Source organism: Camarhynchus parvulus, chromosome 1 (assembly GCF_901933205.1).
Source record: "Camarhynchus parvulus chromosome 1, STF_HiC, whole genome shotgun sequence".
In the NCBI taxonomy this organism is placed as follows: Eukaryota; Metazoa; Chordata; class Aves; order Passeriformes; family Thraupidae; genus Camarhynchus; species Camarhynchus parvulus.
Window position 1 is genome coordinate 15917219 of NC_044571.1, and position 18008 is coordinate 15935226.

The 18008-nt window shown below is 41.8% G+C and overlaps 1 protein-coding gene across 1 annotated transcript; it reads right to left on the minus strand.

The window, feature by feature from the left end:
- Positions 1 to 51: 51 nt before the first annotated feature.
- On the minus strand, positions 52 to 12649 carry PDHA1 (pyruvate dehydrogenase E1 alpha 1 subunit). The gene is made up of 11 exons (XM_030951926.1): positions 12466 to 12649; positions 9744 to 9812; positions 8219 to 8392; positions 7145 to 7271; positions 4762 to 4853; positions 4305 to 4397; positions 3001 to 3156; positions 2744 to 2815; positions 2037 to 2104; positions 1092 to 1200; positions 52 to 509 (listed from the first exon to the last, which is right to left on the minus strand). The coding sequence occupies exons 1-11, from the start codon at positions 12520 to 12522 to the stop codon at positions 345 to 347; spliced, it is 1182 nt and encodes a 393-aa protein (XP_030807786.1). The 5' UTR covers positions 12523 to 12649; the 3' UTR covers positions 52 to 344.
- Positions 12650 to 18008: the final 5359 nt, after the last annotated feature.

An 18008-nucleotide genomic window follows, 5' to 3' on the forward strand; every position in this document is an offset into this window, starting at 1 on the left:
TTTTGGTGGGGTTTCTGGGAAAGAGTCCATGAAACAAAACAGACCACTAGATAAAGATTGGTAAAGTTTAATTTTTGTTTTTCTTTTTACACTGTACTTAACACATACAGCGATCCAAAGAAAGTCAGTAAAGCAAATATATAGCACTTTAAATAAACCACTTTTTCTTGACTTAGCTTCTTCTGAAACATTCAGCACATTTAAGAAATTCCATACTCAGATGGATTTCCTTACACATTTCCTCTTTTAAAAGAGCTCTTAAATAAGCTTAACAGTTGTTTATTATAGTTCCTGTAAATGCATTCACTTATTCATAAGAATAAGCTACACCAATAAAAAGGCCTTTAGCTGACAGACTTGTACTTTATCCACTGGTTTGGGCCACGCACTTCAAAGGGTGGCTCATTGAAGTAGATGTGGTGACCCAGTTCTTCCAGGGGAGGCTCTGGGTCAGTGGTAGCAAACTGAGCAGCTTCCTCTATCTCCTTCCTTACTGCCACATCAATTTCCTAAACCAGAAATGCATGCTTATTAGAAGACAGCTCAGAAAAGGCATCATGATTTTGAATGTAAAGGCTATGATAAAGTATCAGTCAGAATCAGTTAACAATGACTAGAAATATAAAATCAAAAACGTTTTAAAACTCCTTCTCTACTAAACTGCATAATTTTGGGTAGTACTGGTACCTTACTGACCAAGGATCATGACCCCACTGAGCCTAGGGGGTTCCTCAGGGTTAGAGAGGTCCTCACTCCTTCACTAGGATTCTTCACATTTGGTCATTTCCCTTTCCAAGACTCACCCCCTTCCTGGGGAGTCAAGAAAGCCCAGGTAATTTTGATTTCTATCTGTTAGCAAATTACACCCCCCAGCCTTACTTAGCACCCAAAAGCAAAAGGCCTTTCCAGCAGAACACAACTTCAGGAGCTGATCTGCAACAGAACTTCACTTTCACCTATAAAAGTTATGTTAAAGCAAACCTTAAAGAACTTTAAAGAAAAGCATGGCATACTGCCCAGTGCAGTACTTTCTGGAGATCATCAGTGTGTGACTGCTCAAGAGCTTCCTTACATAGCAACCAAAACTATACCTTTAGTTCTTCAACGCTAGCAAGGTTGTTGTTGACCATTCTGTCCTTCAGCAAAGTAATGGGATCACTTTTGCTTCTCACTTCTTGAATTTCTTCTCTAGTACGATAGCTAAGAACAAGACAGGCAAAGACATGAAACCTGGAGCAAAGTGAGGTCTGGACACAGCTCACTTCTAGAAAAAGAGTCCGAAGAGTTGTCAGGGATGCAGTGACAACACAGAACATTGCCCAAAGGATGGCGCAGCAAGAGCCAGAGGCCTCCAGAGAGAGAGAGATCTGTAAATACCAATTGAGCAGAAGTAGCTCCAGACTCAAGGAAAAGGGGAGCAAACCCAGCCTGAAGCAGTTATTCTGAAGGGCCTTATTTCCTCCTAACCCTTCCCCCCCCTATGGAGGGGGCTGCATGACATGCACATGCTTCCAAGTCACTGCAAGTTTCCAATGAAGAGCTGGAATACACCTCTACTTCATGCAGACACATGGGGCTTGATCAGTTAGAGCAATGCCCAAATCTCTCTAGCACCTGGATGTTTGTATTTCTAGGATGTGTTCTACTTGTCTGGGCAGTCCAAACTGTTCCTGTAATTTGACCTTACAGGATTTTAATCTTTTTAAAATCCCAGAAAAGCATGATGCTATTCAACCAAACCTTCATTAGGACACAGTGTAAGCACATTCATTAATAGAGAGCACAGAAGTTTAACTGACTTTGTGCTTGTTCTAAACCTGCATCTTTTAATTCTGCATTAAAACGTGTGTTACATGGCTACAGATTATCAGCTGAGCAACGAGATGAGTGAGCAGGCTACTCATAGCAATTTCACTGTAATCTTTAAATGCATCTGACATCTGATTTAAACACTGAATTTCACAGTTTAATCTCTCAGAATCTGACCATCAGTACTTATTTTCAATGAAAAGAAAGAAGAAAAAATGTGACAGTACCTTATTCCAGGGTCACTCATACTGTGGCCATGGTAACGATACGTCTGTAACTCCATCACAAGAGGACCCTTGAAATGAATAGAAATACTGAGTGTTGCCACCATGAGTGACTAACTTGTTACAGCAGCAACTATTTGCTTGAGCTGAATTGCACCAGTGATCAATTATTTTTATTCAATAGGTTTTTCTTAGTTTAATTTACATAATATTAGCACATCTGGTTTCACATAGTAAAATGAAACCTAATTCTTTTTAAATGAAAGCATGTGCTGATACTGTAAGCATTTATTTTCATGTTTTCATTGAGCAGCTTTACAATTTCCTTCCTTCCACCATTACTCAAAATATTTCAAATTACCTCACAGAACCTTCATTACTTTAAGTATTGAAAATTTTCAAAACCAGTATTACTGTACTTGGGTGACAGACACTAACATTGACTCACAAAATATTTATTTCACTTTCCATTTCTTGTAAATATAGAATAATTATTACCTTCCTTGATGCTTCCCCTAACTAAACACAGAGATTACAACTGCCTGACAGTCATAACACCTTTCACAACAGAAAGTAACTGTGGTAGAAATGGGAAAAAATGACAGTATAAATAATAAGTGTTTGGTTAATACAAATTGAGGAACTACTTATGCACAATAAGTTGCAAGAATTCTACCCATGGAGAAGGAATGCCAATTTTACAGACGTACTTTTCCAGCTCTGCAGTACTCAGCTGCAAACTTTACTGCTTCTCGGACACAGAGCACATCCATGCCATCCACCTGGTAATGAGAAATAACACATTAAGGCAAAAAAATCCCAGCCTCCAAACTTCCAATCTCAGTATTTCCACAAGTGGAACAGAATTCAGCTTCAAGTAAATATAAGTAGAAATAAAAGAAATACCCATGTATGCGTTGTGTAGGTATGTGCACACACATTCCCCCTCAAAAAAAACTGTACTCACCCTGAGACCTGGAATGAAGTATCCTCTTTTGTAGTAGTCAGTGCTGGCTGCAGCTCTTTCAACTGATGTTCCCATTCCATACCGATTGTTCTCACAGACAAAAATACAAGGCAACTTCCATAAGGCAGCCATGTTGTATGTTTCAAATATCTGGCCCTGAAAGAAAATTAAGCTACATGTCATCAGGGAGCTCAGCCTTCAAGCATCAGTCTCTACTGCAAATCCTTCGGTTTTAGAGGTCTAGAAATTGTAATACTAAAAGTGATCTGAAACCAGCCATTTGCTACAGGTCAGAAGGAATAAAAGGGAAGCTACATTATATAAGGTAATTTTCATCTCAACTAGTAGTTTTACAGAAGTTAATTTTTAAGCCTGAATCAGTATCTGTGTTAGGGTACCACAAAACCTTCCAATTTAACTCAGGTATTTCAGCAACAGTCATAAAAAATACTTGACAATGGATTTACCTGGCAGGATGCTATTACAGCAAAGTTAAGTTTGACTGCAGTCAGCCTTGATTGCTCTGAGTCAAATTCAGGGAAAACCATGAACTAAGATCTCTACCTGTGCTTTGAAAGTGTGAAACTATCACTGGTACACTCTAAATCACCAACTGCTTATCTGGCTTATTGTCTCAGCTGATAACATGAAGAGTCTGGCTGGAATATCCTGGCAAGAATATCAATAGTAACTGGCTCTGCCAGAATGCTCTGTCCTCTTCTCAGTCTTCAGAAACATGATTTACACATCTCTCTCTCCCTATCCAGCAGCACTCTCATCTTCACTGCCATCCTTCAGAGCTCTCCTTACAGCACAGACAGTTCAGGGTGCCACACTTAGGTGAGCTGTGCACAACTGGAAAGAGGGTAAAGAGTAACTGGAAACCCTTCCTCCCAAGACTCGTGTATCATCCACATAATTAACCATCAGCCTTATTCACTCTCTGTGTTCCAGAACAGAGGGAGCCAAAAACCTTTCCCTCCACTACAGCTACAAGGGCCAAACTCAAAAGAGAGGTGGGGAAGGACAAATATTTACACAGGTCCAAAATATGATATAACACTGCAGGCACATGGAACATTCCTGATATATAAACAGCACCTAGCAATTAACTTCTTAACTGTTCACTTGAATCACCCCTCTGAGGACTACACAGTTGTTGGAATACATCCCTGCTCAAATACCTAAGACAACTCAAATAAGAGGTGGCCATGTCCAAAATGTGCTCTTCCACCACTTGGAGTAAAGGCAGAGCTCACAGAGCACAGAAGGAAAATTTATGCCCCCCAGCCACGCTGCTTTACCTGATTGGCTGCACCATCCCCATACAAGGCCACGCAGATTTCATTTTTAGCGAAGTATTTACAGGCCAGAGCAACCCCAGCTCCAAGAGGAACCTGCCAGAGTACAGGACAAAACATTTTAGAACAACATTTAAAGGAGTTGAAGACAGGCAGCCTGATATCTTTAAGGAGACATTTAGGCGGTTAGAGACCAACTCAACAAACAAGCTGTTACCCACTTCCCTTTGTTACAAATGTTATTGCAGCCAAAATATAAACATGAACGGTATTCTCAATTTGAATTATTTTTGCTACAGTTTACAAAATGGTGAGAACGCCAGAATAAGACATACCAGCCACAGAGCAATGGTATCTGCATACAAGCTCACACAGCACAAAAACTGAGAAGAAACACTGAGAGGCAAGAAGACACAAGCTAAATTGAGCTTGTGCTTTAAAACAGAAGTAATGTATATACCTGAGCACCAACAATACCGTTGCCACCATAGAAGTTTTTGGTATACATATGCATTGATCCTCCTTTTCCCTTTGCACATCCTCCTTTTCGACCTGAAACATGAGTAACAAGCAACTTCTGTTTTGGAGGAAAAATACTATACAAATGGAAACATCTAATTCAGTTCCTAAAGGCAGTAACACTAAGACCATGATCTGTGTGGACTTGGGACATGATGGCCTCTCTCATACAAGTTTACACTTAAACATCTCAGAAAACAAATGAGGGGGGAAAGAGAACAATAATGAAAGCATAATTCTGGAAATATGGATAAGATTAAGAAATTTCAAAACCAACCACAAGTTTCAGTGTCCTACTACACAAAAGCACTTTCAGATAAATATGAGGTGGTTTTTTATAGACAACAAGGTCCTACATAGTAATCTCCAAGAAGTATATTATTACTTTTGGCTTCTGCAAGAAAAGTAATAATGTTCCAAATTAGTTGCAATAATTTAGACTTGTCTTCCCTTTGACAATAACCACATGCAAAAATTACCAACAGGACACTAATAAAACCCCAACCACTACCAGCTTCCCATTCCACCCCAATATAAATATTAGTCACCCAGCCCAGCTTTATTCAAGGTGTAGTTTGAAGATAACCAGTGATCCATGAAGCATTACAACAAACCCTATTTAAATGAGCCCATCTAAGAACACAGAATTTCTCATCAGCCCATTCCGTTTCCTATTCTTATCTGTCTCGTTACCATTCACAGGAGATTTTATTTTATTTCTAATAAGCACAGCTTGTCTGGTTGGTTTTCTTACATTAGTCTGGGCGTTTATTTCAGAAGTGACTCTCTTTCTGAAATTTGTACTTCTCCTTCTTAATTTATGTGGATCATTTTTATTTTTGATATTTCTCATGCCTTTCTTATGTTTATGAATTGGTTAATTGATTTTGTGGGAGCTGTCACAAATTTTGCCAGCTAGGACCAAAGAAAAAAAAGTCTAATTTTAAGAAAAATAGTTATATGAATAACTGCAATTTACCTTTATCAAGCTTCCTCCACTTTTTGTACACTCCCTTCTTGTATTTTAGAATGTATTTAAGAATTCCTGATTAACCAATGTTACTTTTTGCTACATTTTCTACTTTTCTTAGAACACAAACTCATTTCTCATGTAATTGTCAATTCTCCTGAAAAGTTTTTCTAAAGCTTGTTTCCTATAGGATCTTATCTATTGGTTTTATTTTGGGTGACTCTGCTTCCTTCTCCTTCAAAGATTTTTTAATTCTTTGTTAATTTTATTGTAACTCATGCTGTCTGTTAGTTTGGCATTTGTAGTCAAGATCCTTCTTTGCAAGAATGGGCTCTAGCAGCAGTTCTAAGAACTTTCCCCAAGTGTCATTTTCTAGAATAACAGTCTTTACCATAGCCGCTCCCTCCCAACTAAAAGAGGTCCAGTAAAATCAAGTATAATGTTAGAGAAAAATGTGTCATGAAATGTAAAAAAAATCCCTCTACATTATGACTCATATTTCTGGTTTCAGGGCCCATAATTGACTGCAGTAGTGACAATCTTCCCATTTATTTTCTGACTTACCAGTATCCAGTGACACTTGGCAAATCAGTCACCACTGGATTCTGGGCTTTTGTGCACATAACAGATATGCATTCTTAGCACACACAGTTCCTAGTTTACAAAATCATACCGCTTGTCTAACGCCCAAACAGGCTTTCCTATACTAACATTTCAAGCATGAAGATTCTCAGATCAAGTCTTTATTATACCAGTGATGATAAAGGCCTTCCGGCTCCTTGCATCTGTTCACAGATCTCATAAGAGTTCATCAGGCTGATCCTCTCTTCCCTGCTCCATGCTCAACCCTACTGTGGACAGCCATCTCTCCTTTCTGCAAAATCTCTGTCTTGATTATCACTTAATATTCTTGTTACAATCAAATTTTCCCAAATCATTCAGTTTATCATTACAGGTAAAGTTTCAAAGTTTACCAGTCTTCCTAAGACTTCATCAACATAATTCTGAAAATCCAGGTCTGTCTCCTAGGGAGGATAATGCCCTGTCCCACTGAGAGCAGATGCCTACCATCAGCAAGTTCAAACCTGCTGCAGCACAAAAAATATAGCATACAGTATCCAGAAAAATCTTATGCATTTGTTCTTTAGAAGTACCAGGACTTAAATATTCCTTACTTACTAATTTTCACAGTAAAATTCAGTGATTCATAAAACTGAAACAACTGGTCCATTCTGCCACATCACTAAACTGCCTCTGAAGGCCCAGTATACTTTGTGCATTGACATCACTTTGAATTTGAGAGAATTCTGACACAAGCACAGCAGATGTGACCCTCACTCCACTGAGCACAAACCTGTAAGTTCTGCGAGAATCTCCCGGATAGGCACCCCCCGGGTGTAGGTGAAGCCGTGGGCTCTGTATGCTGTTATCACATGGTCTGTGGGCTTTATGGCAGCCTCAATCCCCACACAGCAAGCCTCCTGTTACACAGGACAGGCAAGGTTAGCAATGAAGAAAAACACACAGCTGCCACAGTCAGCACTGTGCCACACTGCTGATCCCACACACTATCAAACAATGGCAGGTCACAGGAAGAGCACAGATACAGGAGACTGACTTAAATCCCAAGGGTTGGTAACAGGCCTGGAGGTACAACAGCCTTGGGCTCTAAATTCCAACCTGACTGACTAGCAAAGGCACATGGGAGAGGAACCAGAATCTGCAAATATCTGAAGAATTTCCTCCCCCAATGAAGTATCTCAACAATCACAATTCAAAAACATCAGGGGATAACGGACAGACAGCAAAGTTTCAGTAAGTCCATGAAGGACTAGCAGAGGGGAGGAGATTTGGTCAATGGATGTTCAGGGGGTTAGGCCTTTGTTTGGGTAGTATGTTGGTGTAAGTCACTGGAGGCTGATGGTGGCGATTAGTAGGCTGTATAATGTAATGTTAGCTCACAGGTGTTTGTGTGAGGAGAGGAGGGTTAAGGGGAGGAGTACTGCAGTTGGGGTGGTAATTTTTAGCATTGTAGGAGGTTGAAGTTGTGTGGGTGGTCAGAGCCGTGGGGTCGGGTGGAGGCTACTAGAAGGGCTAGCCCTGTGCCTGCTTTGCAGGCGGAGAATGTTAGCATGAGGATAGGTTCTTCTGCCTGTTGCTTTTTAGTGGGCATGTGATCCATGAGATACAGAAACAAAAGCCATCAATGAAACTTGAGGGGGAAAATGCAGCCTTCAAATGTGCTCATTCCTCACATTCAGCTGATCTTCAGCTGCACTATGCTCTTCCCTGTCTTAGTGTCTCTCCTCCTCCCTCCTCTCCTCTCACAATGCACACAAATAAACCAGTTCTACATTCTCCACTCTATTAAAATCCCTACATTAAATAAGGTAAGACAATATAAAACCTCCTGGCCAAGAGTTCTTACCTGACCATCATATAAGTGGCAGAAGCCACGAATGATCTTCTGCTTGTAGAGCTGGTCAGCCTTGAGCTCCATGCGGCGGATGGTCTGCATGGTCTTGTAGTACTGGAGCCCCTCCTCCCGAGTCATCACTGCCGTGGTGCCCGGCCCTTCCTCCAGCCGATGGAGGTCACATTGCTGCACGTTAAACAAGTCATCATTTCCTCAAAATCAGTCATCCTATTTATGAGTATTACTTAATTTTTTAATGATCTGCCATTTTCAAATTCTGAGTGTAATCCCTTGCAGAAAAGAAAGCCAACAAAACCTAAACTCATAGGTCAGGACAACTGTGCACTGTTTCAAAATTCAGGGAAATAAAACCCTTCCTTTTAATAAAGACAGACTTCTACTCAGAAAATAAAGTCTCAGTAGTCCTAGAAGCAGAAGATGAACTAAAGTCCTCTGAAAATATGGCAAAAAACAGATTTCCATGGCTGTTGCACACCAAATATTAGGTAAGAGCTACAGAGGCTTAGTGAAAAGATAAGGAAGATCAAGAGTTTCCTCTGTTAAACAGTTTGTAAGATCTGGCCCTAAGACTGGCCATCACCTCTGCTACCTCTGTGATAAATAAACAGTAAGTTCAGTGGAAGAGACTAAACAAGTTACTCTGTCAGTGCAGACTAAATGGCCAAAATACTTTTATATAGGTTAAAGACAGTTTCTAGCAAAAGTCACTCCAGAGCAACTCCACTGACACCTAGATGAACTGGATATAACACCTGGGCACACTACTCAAGACAACTCTGCTTCAAAGTTCACATAACAACAGAAACTCTGGAGTCTTGTTATCAACACAGGATCAAATATTAAACCTTGTTATCTACTCAAAAAAGAATTTTCATATAAACATATATTCCTTCTCTTTCACCTGAAACAATTTTCATACTTCACAGGCAAACAGGGAGAGGGTGGAAAACAACACAAATTATTTCTTTCAGATTTTCCTTCATCAATTCCTGAATGAAACACCAGCCCAGAAGCTACTGCCAATAGAAACATCACTTTTTCCTAAGACTCAGCCAGAGTGGAAAGCTGACAGAATATAACACATTTTCTGAGCAGCACCAAGTCAAACACTGAAAGGATGCCACATTTTTTCCTCAAAAACTCACACAGACTTCAACCAGCTACATCTTTGGGATAGACTACAAACACCTAGTTGTTTGAAAAGCATTAAGGAAACAACAGAACAGAACAGAAAAGGTTCTTTAGCTCCTTTCTAACTCTGTTCTCACAGCTGCATTGTGATATAACAGCTGCAAAAAATCACAACTTCACATTCTTAAGAAACAAGTAACATTACCACACACTGCCAACACAGTACTTCCAGCTGCGCTTAGTAATCAGGTCAGATAGTGAGGGGTTTGGTTCTGGAAATTCAAACCGTATTTTCTAACTGAAAGAGATCTGGGGACCAGTCCATCAGGTTAAGATCTCTAACAAATGCTTACAAAGAATGCCAGTATTAAGTGTTCTTCTTCACCTTAATCTCAAACGTAGCTTCACTTGCGAAGTCCCCGTAGTTTCGTGATGCTACCATCACTCGAGAGGCCTTAAAAAAAGACAAAACAAAAGCATGAGTGAAGTTTAAATGTAATTATCAAGTAAAAGTATGTGACTTTTCAAGTAATTTTTCAGAGTATTCAAGTAATTTCTAAGAGTACTCCCAAACTGAAATAACTTATAAATAAGACACAACAGTAGCATATCCCATAAGACCTGGGAACTTTTATTCTGTATGCCAAAGTCCTTGAAAACCCATGATTTAAAATTAATATTAGGAAAAGAGAATTTAAACTGGTAATACCCTCGATTATCTAAAATAAACCCAATAAGTTTCAAAACTTTTGACAATGAACTTTTGACAAAACCACAAAAATAATTGTTTATCCCTTCACATGCCAGGCTGACAATAAAAGGAGAGACAGCCAATGCAGACTTTGATTGCGGACTCTCTGCGCTAACTGGAATTTTGACTAGATAGAACAAAAAAAAAAGAAAAATCCAAAACCAACCAAACAAAAGGAATCCAGCAGATATCTGAAATATAAACTACTCGCACTTTTTCTTTTTAATAGGAAGAGAAACTGGGGGAATAAGAAGCCATAACAATGGAGAGAGAGAGAATCATTTCAGTAACAGCATGGCCACTACTGTGGCCACTCTAAAAATGTGGAAACACAGAAGGTGCCTGAGGATACAAGAAACATAGAACAACAGCAAGGGTGGCATGGTAGGGGAGAGATAGGAAAGATGTTTAAAAATACATTACTGGTGGCTCTTAAAGAAGGAACACAGGGTATTGACCAGTGAATGGTGGTGATTTTAGATGACTAGCAAGTTTCACTGCAGCATCAGACAGGATGGGCCCGTGTCCATGCATGCACTGTGGCTACAGCACAAGGAACACTACATCTTTAGTGGCAAGATTGTACTGCTAATTAAGTTACACAAAAACTTCAGCAGCTCCTTCAGCCAGGGAATCCACATATACTTAGCTGAAGGTAGATTCCACCAAAATTTTGAGAATGTTCAGGTCACCATCTCCAAAAAAGTTCTGACTGACATGTGTGAAGCTTGGGAGAAAATTTTCAACCCATCCTTGTTACCTCCTCTGTTGCATATCGATCAGATTTATCAGTAACACTGCCCCCATTCACCCTGCCCTGTTATCAGATTAAGTATTTACAAGTTTTAATTTAACCCAGTTGCTACACTATTTACTACAATGCATCAGTATTAACAGTTAAGAAAAGCTGTTTTACTCCTAGAGCTGGAAGTAAATCCACAGTTTGGATTCAGAGTATCACAGAATGGCCACAGTTGGGAAGGATCCCTTTAGCCCACCTGGTTAAACTCCCTGCCCTGAACAGGACATAAAAGCACCCTGAGAGTCTGGACAAAAGCCCTGATTTGTGGGCAGTACACCTATCAAAAGAGCACCTTGACAAGACTGACTGAGGCCTTACCTCGCTAACGGCTCCCTAGGTTAGCAGCGTTTGGAAGAAAAAAAAAAGTAGAGTAAGTAGCTGTATCAAACAATGAGGGGAGGAGAAGTCAGCAAACTATTATCCAGCTAGAACAGAACACTGCAAGTGGTAGTTTCTATACATGGAAATCCATCTGTACACTCTGGAAAATGCTCAAAGCATATAGGAGACACTGCTTTATGGATTAAGTCTACCCCTATTTATTTGGTAATTTATGCCTTCACTACAGAGGCATAAAAACAATTCAAGACAAATATTTACATATTTGGTAAGCAGTTATTGAAATATCTGAACCAGATTTACTTTGGCACTCCAGGAGACCAGAGTATGTCCAGATCAGGCCAAGTACCTGTAGTAAGGGACAAATTTTAGGCACCCATATTTGCAGGATTTAATCTAGAGATTCTATTTGTGAAGTAGGAAATACTCCTAGACATGCAGCCCAAAGACAGATAGCAAGAGCTTCCAGTAAATTTTCTGCCCTGTGTTTTTGTGACAGATCCAGTTATCCACAAGCAGTGAATGCCTGGGTGAGAGAGCTGCTTCAGAACGGGGGTGCAGCAACACATCTGCTCTCCATGGCAAAAAGGCACCTGATTTCCAGTTACCTAAAAATACCTTTGAACTCTGGCCTTGCCAACAGGTTTTTTTTCAGCAGGGTTATTTTTTCCTCATGGCCACAGTCATTACAGTGGAATAAGCAGCATGAAGTGGTAAAAGCACGATTTTTCACACAACAAAGATAAAATACAACAAATGATTCACACTAATAACAAAAAAATAACAAAATTTGAAACAAAATTCATGCAGAGATTGAAAAGGGCTGTTGGCTGAGCAAAGGGAGACCAAGCAGTTCAGTCACACGCTGAAGTCCATTCGGGCCGAGCAGACCCCTCAGGGGGACCTGACCTGTGCAGTCCAAGTGTGGAGGAACAAGACTGACCAAAGCCCTGCGCCATTAAGGGCTTAAAAAGCGATCTCCTACACGCGACGACCATTTTACTGTCACTTGGGATCGTCAGGCAGAGAGAGGGAATGAAAAATCAAGGGTTTTTTTTTTAATTTAATTTTTCATCAGTTTTTCTCCTTTGCCGCCTGAGCCACGTTCCCGGGCAGCTCCCGCCGCCTCTCCCGGAGCTGCGCCCCGCGCGCCCCTCCTACCCCGCAGCACTCCCGGCCCGGCCGGCACCGGCCGCGCTCGGCGGCCGCACTCACCGTCCTCCCAGCGGCCGCTGGGCCCTGCAGCAATCGGGAGAGCGCGGCCAGCAGCATCTTGTCGCATGGAGAGGGAAGGGAGGGCAGCGCCTGCCGTGGGGCCCGTCCCCGGCTCTCCTCCAGCCGCCGCCGCCGCCGCCGCCTCGGCCGCGACCGCCGCCTGTCCTGCGTCCCCGCGCCCTGCGCATGCGCGGGCCTGCGCTGCGGCGGCCCGGGCAGCGCCCCCTGCTGGGCGCCGGAGCCGAAATGTCATTAAAGGTCATTAAAGGTCATCGATGAGGGAAGCTCGGATCACCCCTCGCAGCCGCGCCCGGGGCCCTGCGCACCTTGTGCGGCCCAGGCGTTAGGAAGAATTTTGGATCTTCGGAGGAATTTCTTCTCAGAAGAGGCGTGTTTCCTCTCAAAATTCTGAACAGAATTTCTTTTCAGAAGGCGCGGTTAGGCACTGGAATGGGCTGCCCAGGGGGCGGGGGGAGTCACCGTCCCTGGAGGAGTTTAAGGAAAGAGTGGACGTGGCACTCGGTGCCGTGCTCCGGCTGACGTGGTGGGGTCGGGCCATGGGCTGGGCTCGGTGGTATCAGAGGTCTTTTCCAGCCTCATTGATTCTGTGCTCAGGTTTGAGTGCTTAATGTGCCGAGAGCTGCTCTGTGTGAGCGCATTCCTTGGTTTTTAAATGGACAAAGTGTTGAAATGTTTTCTCTTTAACGTCACAGGCATCTTTCCCTTGGGAAATACACAGCGAAGTTAAGATTTAACTTCGTGCTGCGGCGGCCTCCCACCATGGGACACCTGCTGATCTCTCCAGCCAACCTCGTTTCTCCTGCCGCTGGCTCCAGGGCACACGAGGGTGGACAGCGGGACACGGGACAGACACAGCCAATGGGTTGTGCGCTGCTCCCCTGTTCCTCGCCAAAAAATCCCAGAAAGCAAATCCTGGGCTTTTTCACCTGCTGGCGGCACAAGTGCTTGTGTCTGAGTCCTGCAGGTTGCACAAAGCTCAAGTGATTAATGTTTAAAGCATAATTTCCAGTGAAAATGTGCCCCTCAAACTACACCTCACCTCCATCAGAAAGGACTGAAGATGCCATCTGTTTCCAAAATACAGCCTCATCTGGATCCCCACTGTACTGTTCTCCTTTTTCCTTGGCTTCCCCCCGTTCCATTAATAAGGACACTCAAAGCTAATGTGATTTTTCCTCACTTTGTCTGTAGCACAGAGTAGGAAGGGAGGTAGCCATCCCTCATCTCATAAAGGTGCTGTGAAGAAGCCTAAATTTCATGTATTTGGTTAGTTCTTGCTCAAAAAAACAAGCCCAGTGTTGGTATCAGCCAACTGAAGACTGAAAATTAGCCAAATTAGAGGACTGAAAACTAACCAAACTTTCTTCAGCTTCAAGTGCTGGTGGACAGTGCAGGGCAGCGCTCATCTTCCTACCTTTGTGCTGCTGCTCTGCAAGTTCCTTGGCATATGCTTTGCCTTTAGATAAGCTGGGATGTATAAAAAAGCAAAATAATACTACTGATTTTCACATCTAAAAAAAAGTCTGAAAATAGTATCACTTTTGCAATCATGAAATCCATCTGGGAGTAGCTGGATAGTGCTGTTTCCAGTGTCCCAAGGGATAAAGCAGTTCTTGCTGACACATTGGTAAAGGCAAGTCTCTTCAGGAGCCTCTTGTGGAACTTTTATTGGCACATAACGTGTTGGAAATTTGAATTTTGCAAGTCAGTTCTACACTACTAAGTAGATTTAGGCTTCCTTCATGAGGCAACAACATCAGCAACAGCAGCTGACCTCCAGGAAAATAAGGGGCAAAGTGAAAATATTGATCAGTTGTTTCAAAAGTCATTTTTCCTAGGGTGCCTTTAGTCCGTAGCACTTCACTGCTTGGAAGACAAGTACTTGGCAGTCTCCAGCAGACTTGCTGGAGATGTTCTGCAGGCAGGGAGTGGCTCTGCTGCAAAGACAGCATTATCCTGAAGGACTGTGTGTGATTTTCCCCGGGGCTTCTAAGGTGCTGTGACACCCCCAGAGGTTCCAGCACACTTCTGAATAGTGTAGCCATCTGTCTGGAAATGTGCAACCTGCATTTTTATCAGGCAGCCTGCACATTCCTGGAGAGATTGCTGAAGGATTCATGCACATCAATGGTGTTCATGCACACACCAGATACATCTGAGAGGCTCATGAAGCAGGTGTAGGACTGTCCTCCTGCCCAACTCCGGTTTATAGAAAGGCCAAGGGACACCTGGGCTGGGCTGCTCATGGGAGGATGCTGAGGCTGTCAGAATTTCCTGGAGTGCATGGCAAAACAAGGATTCACCTTCTGCTTTTAATAGTTTTCACATTCTCCAAATGAGGTTCATCAAAAGAATGAAGTGTACTGGCATCTGTATGTGAGACAGGAAGCTTCTGGTAAACTCACATGCCAACTTCACCAAGCAACAGTATGAAATAAAGGTTTCTAGAGATCACTGAACAATTGTTAACTAGACAATTGCTCCCACTCAAAGGAAAATTATTCTTCTTATTATTATTATTACTACAAAAGAATCCAGTCAAGATAATTTAAAATTCAGTGTTGTTACCTGTTCCTTCTCCTAATGAAAGAAAAAAAAGCAGAGCAATTTTTATAGTTACACAATTATAGACAGATGTTATCAACACTTCTAATAGTCATTGGAAATAGTTATTTAGATAGGAAATGATCCATTTTTGTCCTTCTTGGAAATACAGCAAAGCATTGATTTTTATCACCTCTGCCAATTTTTTACTTTTCATGGTATTTTATTAATATTCATTTATTTTCTTTATTAAAAGCTCTTAAAACATCCTGAAATTATTAAATTGTCCTACAGAAAACCAGTGCAGAAAGCTAATTCATGAATGAGGTAAACATGAAGAGGAAAACAAAATAAAATCATAAGCAGAGAACGACACTCAAAAATAATTTAATGAAAGATGATTATGTAAGATTTCATAATGGAGTACCTTGCCATGTGTGACTTTAGTATTACATCAAGGGTGTGTTGCATGGCAGTTGGCCAAAATTCATCGTGTTCTATTGTTCTGGGTGTGATTCTAAAATGTTATTTTTCGGGTTGCAGCTGCTGTTACAAATGTCTGCTCTTGGACTGAAAGCAGAGGGGAGCATCCAGGACTCCCTCCAGCTCACTGGCTGCGTCCAGGTGAAAGCAATCCCCACCTCATTCCAGGAGCCAGAAGTTTGCTGCATGATTTTTCTTGCTCCTGTGCCACCATAGCTGTAAGGCAGCAGGCAGCCATGGTGGCTGCCAGGGGACAGCTGGTGGCCACATTGCTTCAGCCTCATTTCCTCCATGGGAGGATCCATGCTGGGACACGCTTCCCCAGGTCCCCTGGATGGCACCATATGGTGGCCCCTTAAATTGTAAACTCTGTTCTTAATGTTCATTTAATTCAAAATGCTTGAAATAAACTGAGGTGGGCTGGTAGCAGCCCTTCTGAGTGGCATTGGAATGGCAGTACAGGGGGACTCTGCTGCGTGCTCAGTGGTGTGACAATCTCTGTGGTGGATGGTGAGCTGGCTCCATTCATTTTGGAGGACAGGGTGGGAAGGATGGTGGCATTGTCTTACCTGTGCTGGTCACACAGCAGCCTCCAGGGCCCTGCTCTGACTTCTTCCTGGTGTGAAGCAGTCAATTAACTCAATTAACTCCGAGTGAGAGCTCACAAGTGGATGAACACACTCAGATGTGAATGACAAGGGACCAGATCCTGGGATTGGGCTGAAGAAATTAAGTTATCAAACAGAACAGATGTAGTCTTAGTTCCTTTTCCATATTTAAAATCTAAACCACCAGCTTCACTCCAGAAGCATCCTCCCATTCTAAATATTAATAAATACACTATACTCTGTTTTAAACTGGTCAGCAGGAACATTTTTTTTCTCATTATTCTTTGTTTTGCGTTTCCATTTATTTATCTTCTCCCATTTTTCTTCCTGTCCTCCCCACTCTCATTTGATTTACTTATCCAAGCACTTTTTTAATCAGTATTCCTCTTTTCCTTTTCTCAGGTCCATGTTGCTTCTCTGCATTTCTCACTGAAAATGTCTCTATTTTGATCTATGTCTCCCATCCCTTCTGACTACTTCCCATTCAGTTCTAGTAGTTTTGTCTTTAGACAGCAACATAGATGGGGAATCAGAACACTGAATTGTACTGTCAAAATCCTTCAGATGATTTGTTTTCTTTGGAGTCACTGGAGTTTGGAAGAGAGGCAGTTTTCTAGGATCATCCAGATGTTTTGCTTCTAGTAGGGATAGAAAATGGATTAAGAAATTGTATTTTCTGTTCTTCATTCTGATTGCTTTTCTGCATTATTATTTGGGAAACACCAACATCTTGACGGAGAAGGACAATAATTAAGTTATAATGTCATTTTTCATGCTTGAATTTTTTATCCTTTTGTGCCTCAGTGCTTCTCGTTATGTTAATTTTCTTGAGGTTTTTGTCCTAGGAATAATTAGTATTATAACATACAGAGAAGCACTGCTGTAGAAAAGGTTCTACCCATTTACATGCTAAAGTCCATGGGAAAAGAGATGTTACTTTACTCTTCTGTGTATGCCCAGCTACCATAGAGTTATTTGAATGTAACATTGATCAGCTTGAAAACTGTGAGCAAAAGAAACCAGACATATTTTCTGCTGTTGCTGTTTCTCACTGAATAGTTGAGGCTCAGTTCAGTCCTTCTGCACTTTGATATTTTCATGTATGTCTTTCAGGTATATACAAATGTATAGTTTTATTCAAATTTGGGATCTTAGGCTTTGTGTCTAGAGGGCTCAGGCAAATGCTTTAAACAAACATTTGTGGAACCTGAATTCATGGAAAGCTTTGTAAAGAAACCAACTGTTTCTACTTAATCTTTTTTACGCAGGCATCCTTCTTCTGCTGTGTTGTATTTCCCAGCACCCTAGAGACAACATTTCTGTTGATAAAGCTCTATGTAACACCCTCCTTTTCACAGTGCCAGAACATTTTTGAACAACACTCACTTATGAGCCACCTCAGTGCAAATTCCTTCCTGCAGGATTTTTGTCAGCTCCATTGCTCACTGCCTGCCTTTTCTTTGCTGGGTTCTGCTCTTTGTTGCTAGCTGTAAACCACTGATTTACATCCTGCTTTCAGACCACAATTTTACAAATAACTGAGTTCTAATCCTCTGCCCCTTCGGGTTTGTGTCTCTCTGGAACTAAATGGGAGATTCTGTGCTTCCGTATTTGTCCTAAAAATAACAAGTGAATAGAACAGGCACGGTTTGTCAGAATGGTGTTACCAGCAGAATCATAGATAACAATTCTTTGATTGTGACCTTGTTGGTGTTTTAGAGGGTGGAAACAGCTGTGTGCAGAAGTGCCGTGAGGCGGCAGTGTAGCCCAGGGATGGAAGTGCATCCGCGCTTTTCTCCTGGGCTGGAAGTGCCTCTGCACTTTCCCCTGCAGTCAGTAGCAAACCATTTCAGCAGGGAGCCACTGGAGGCTGCCTCGTTACTTGGA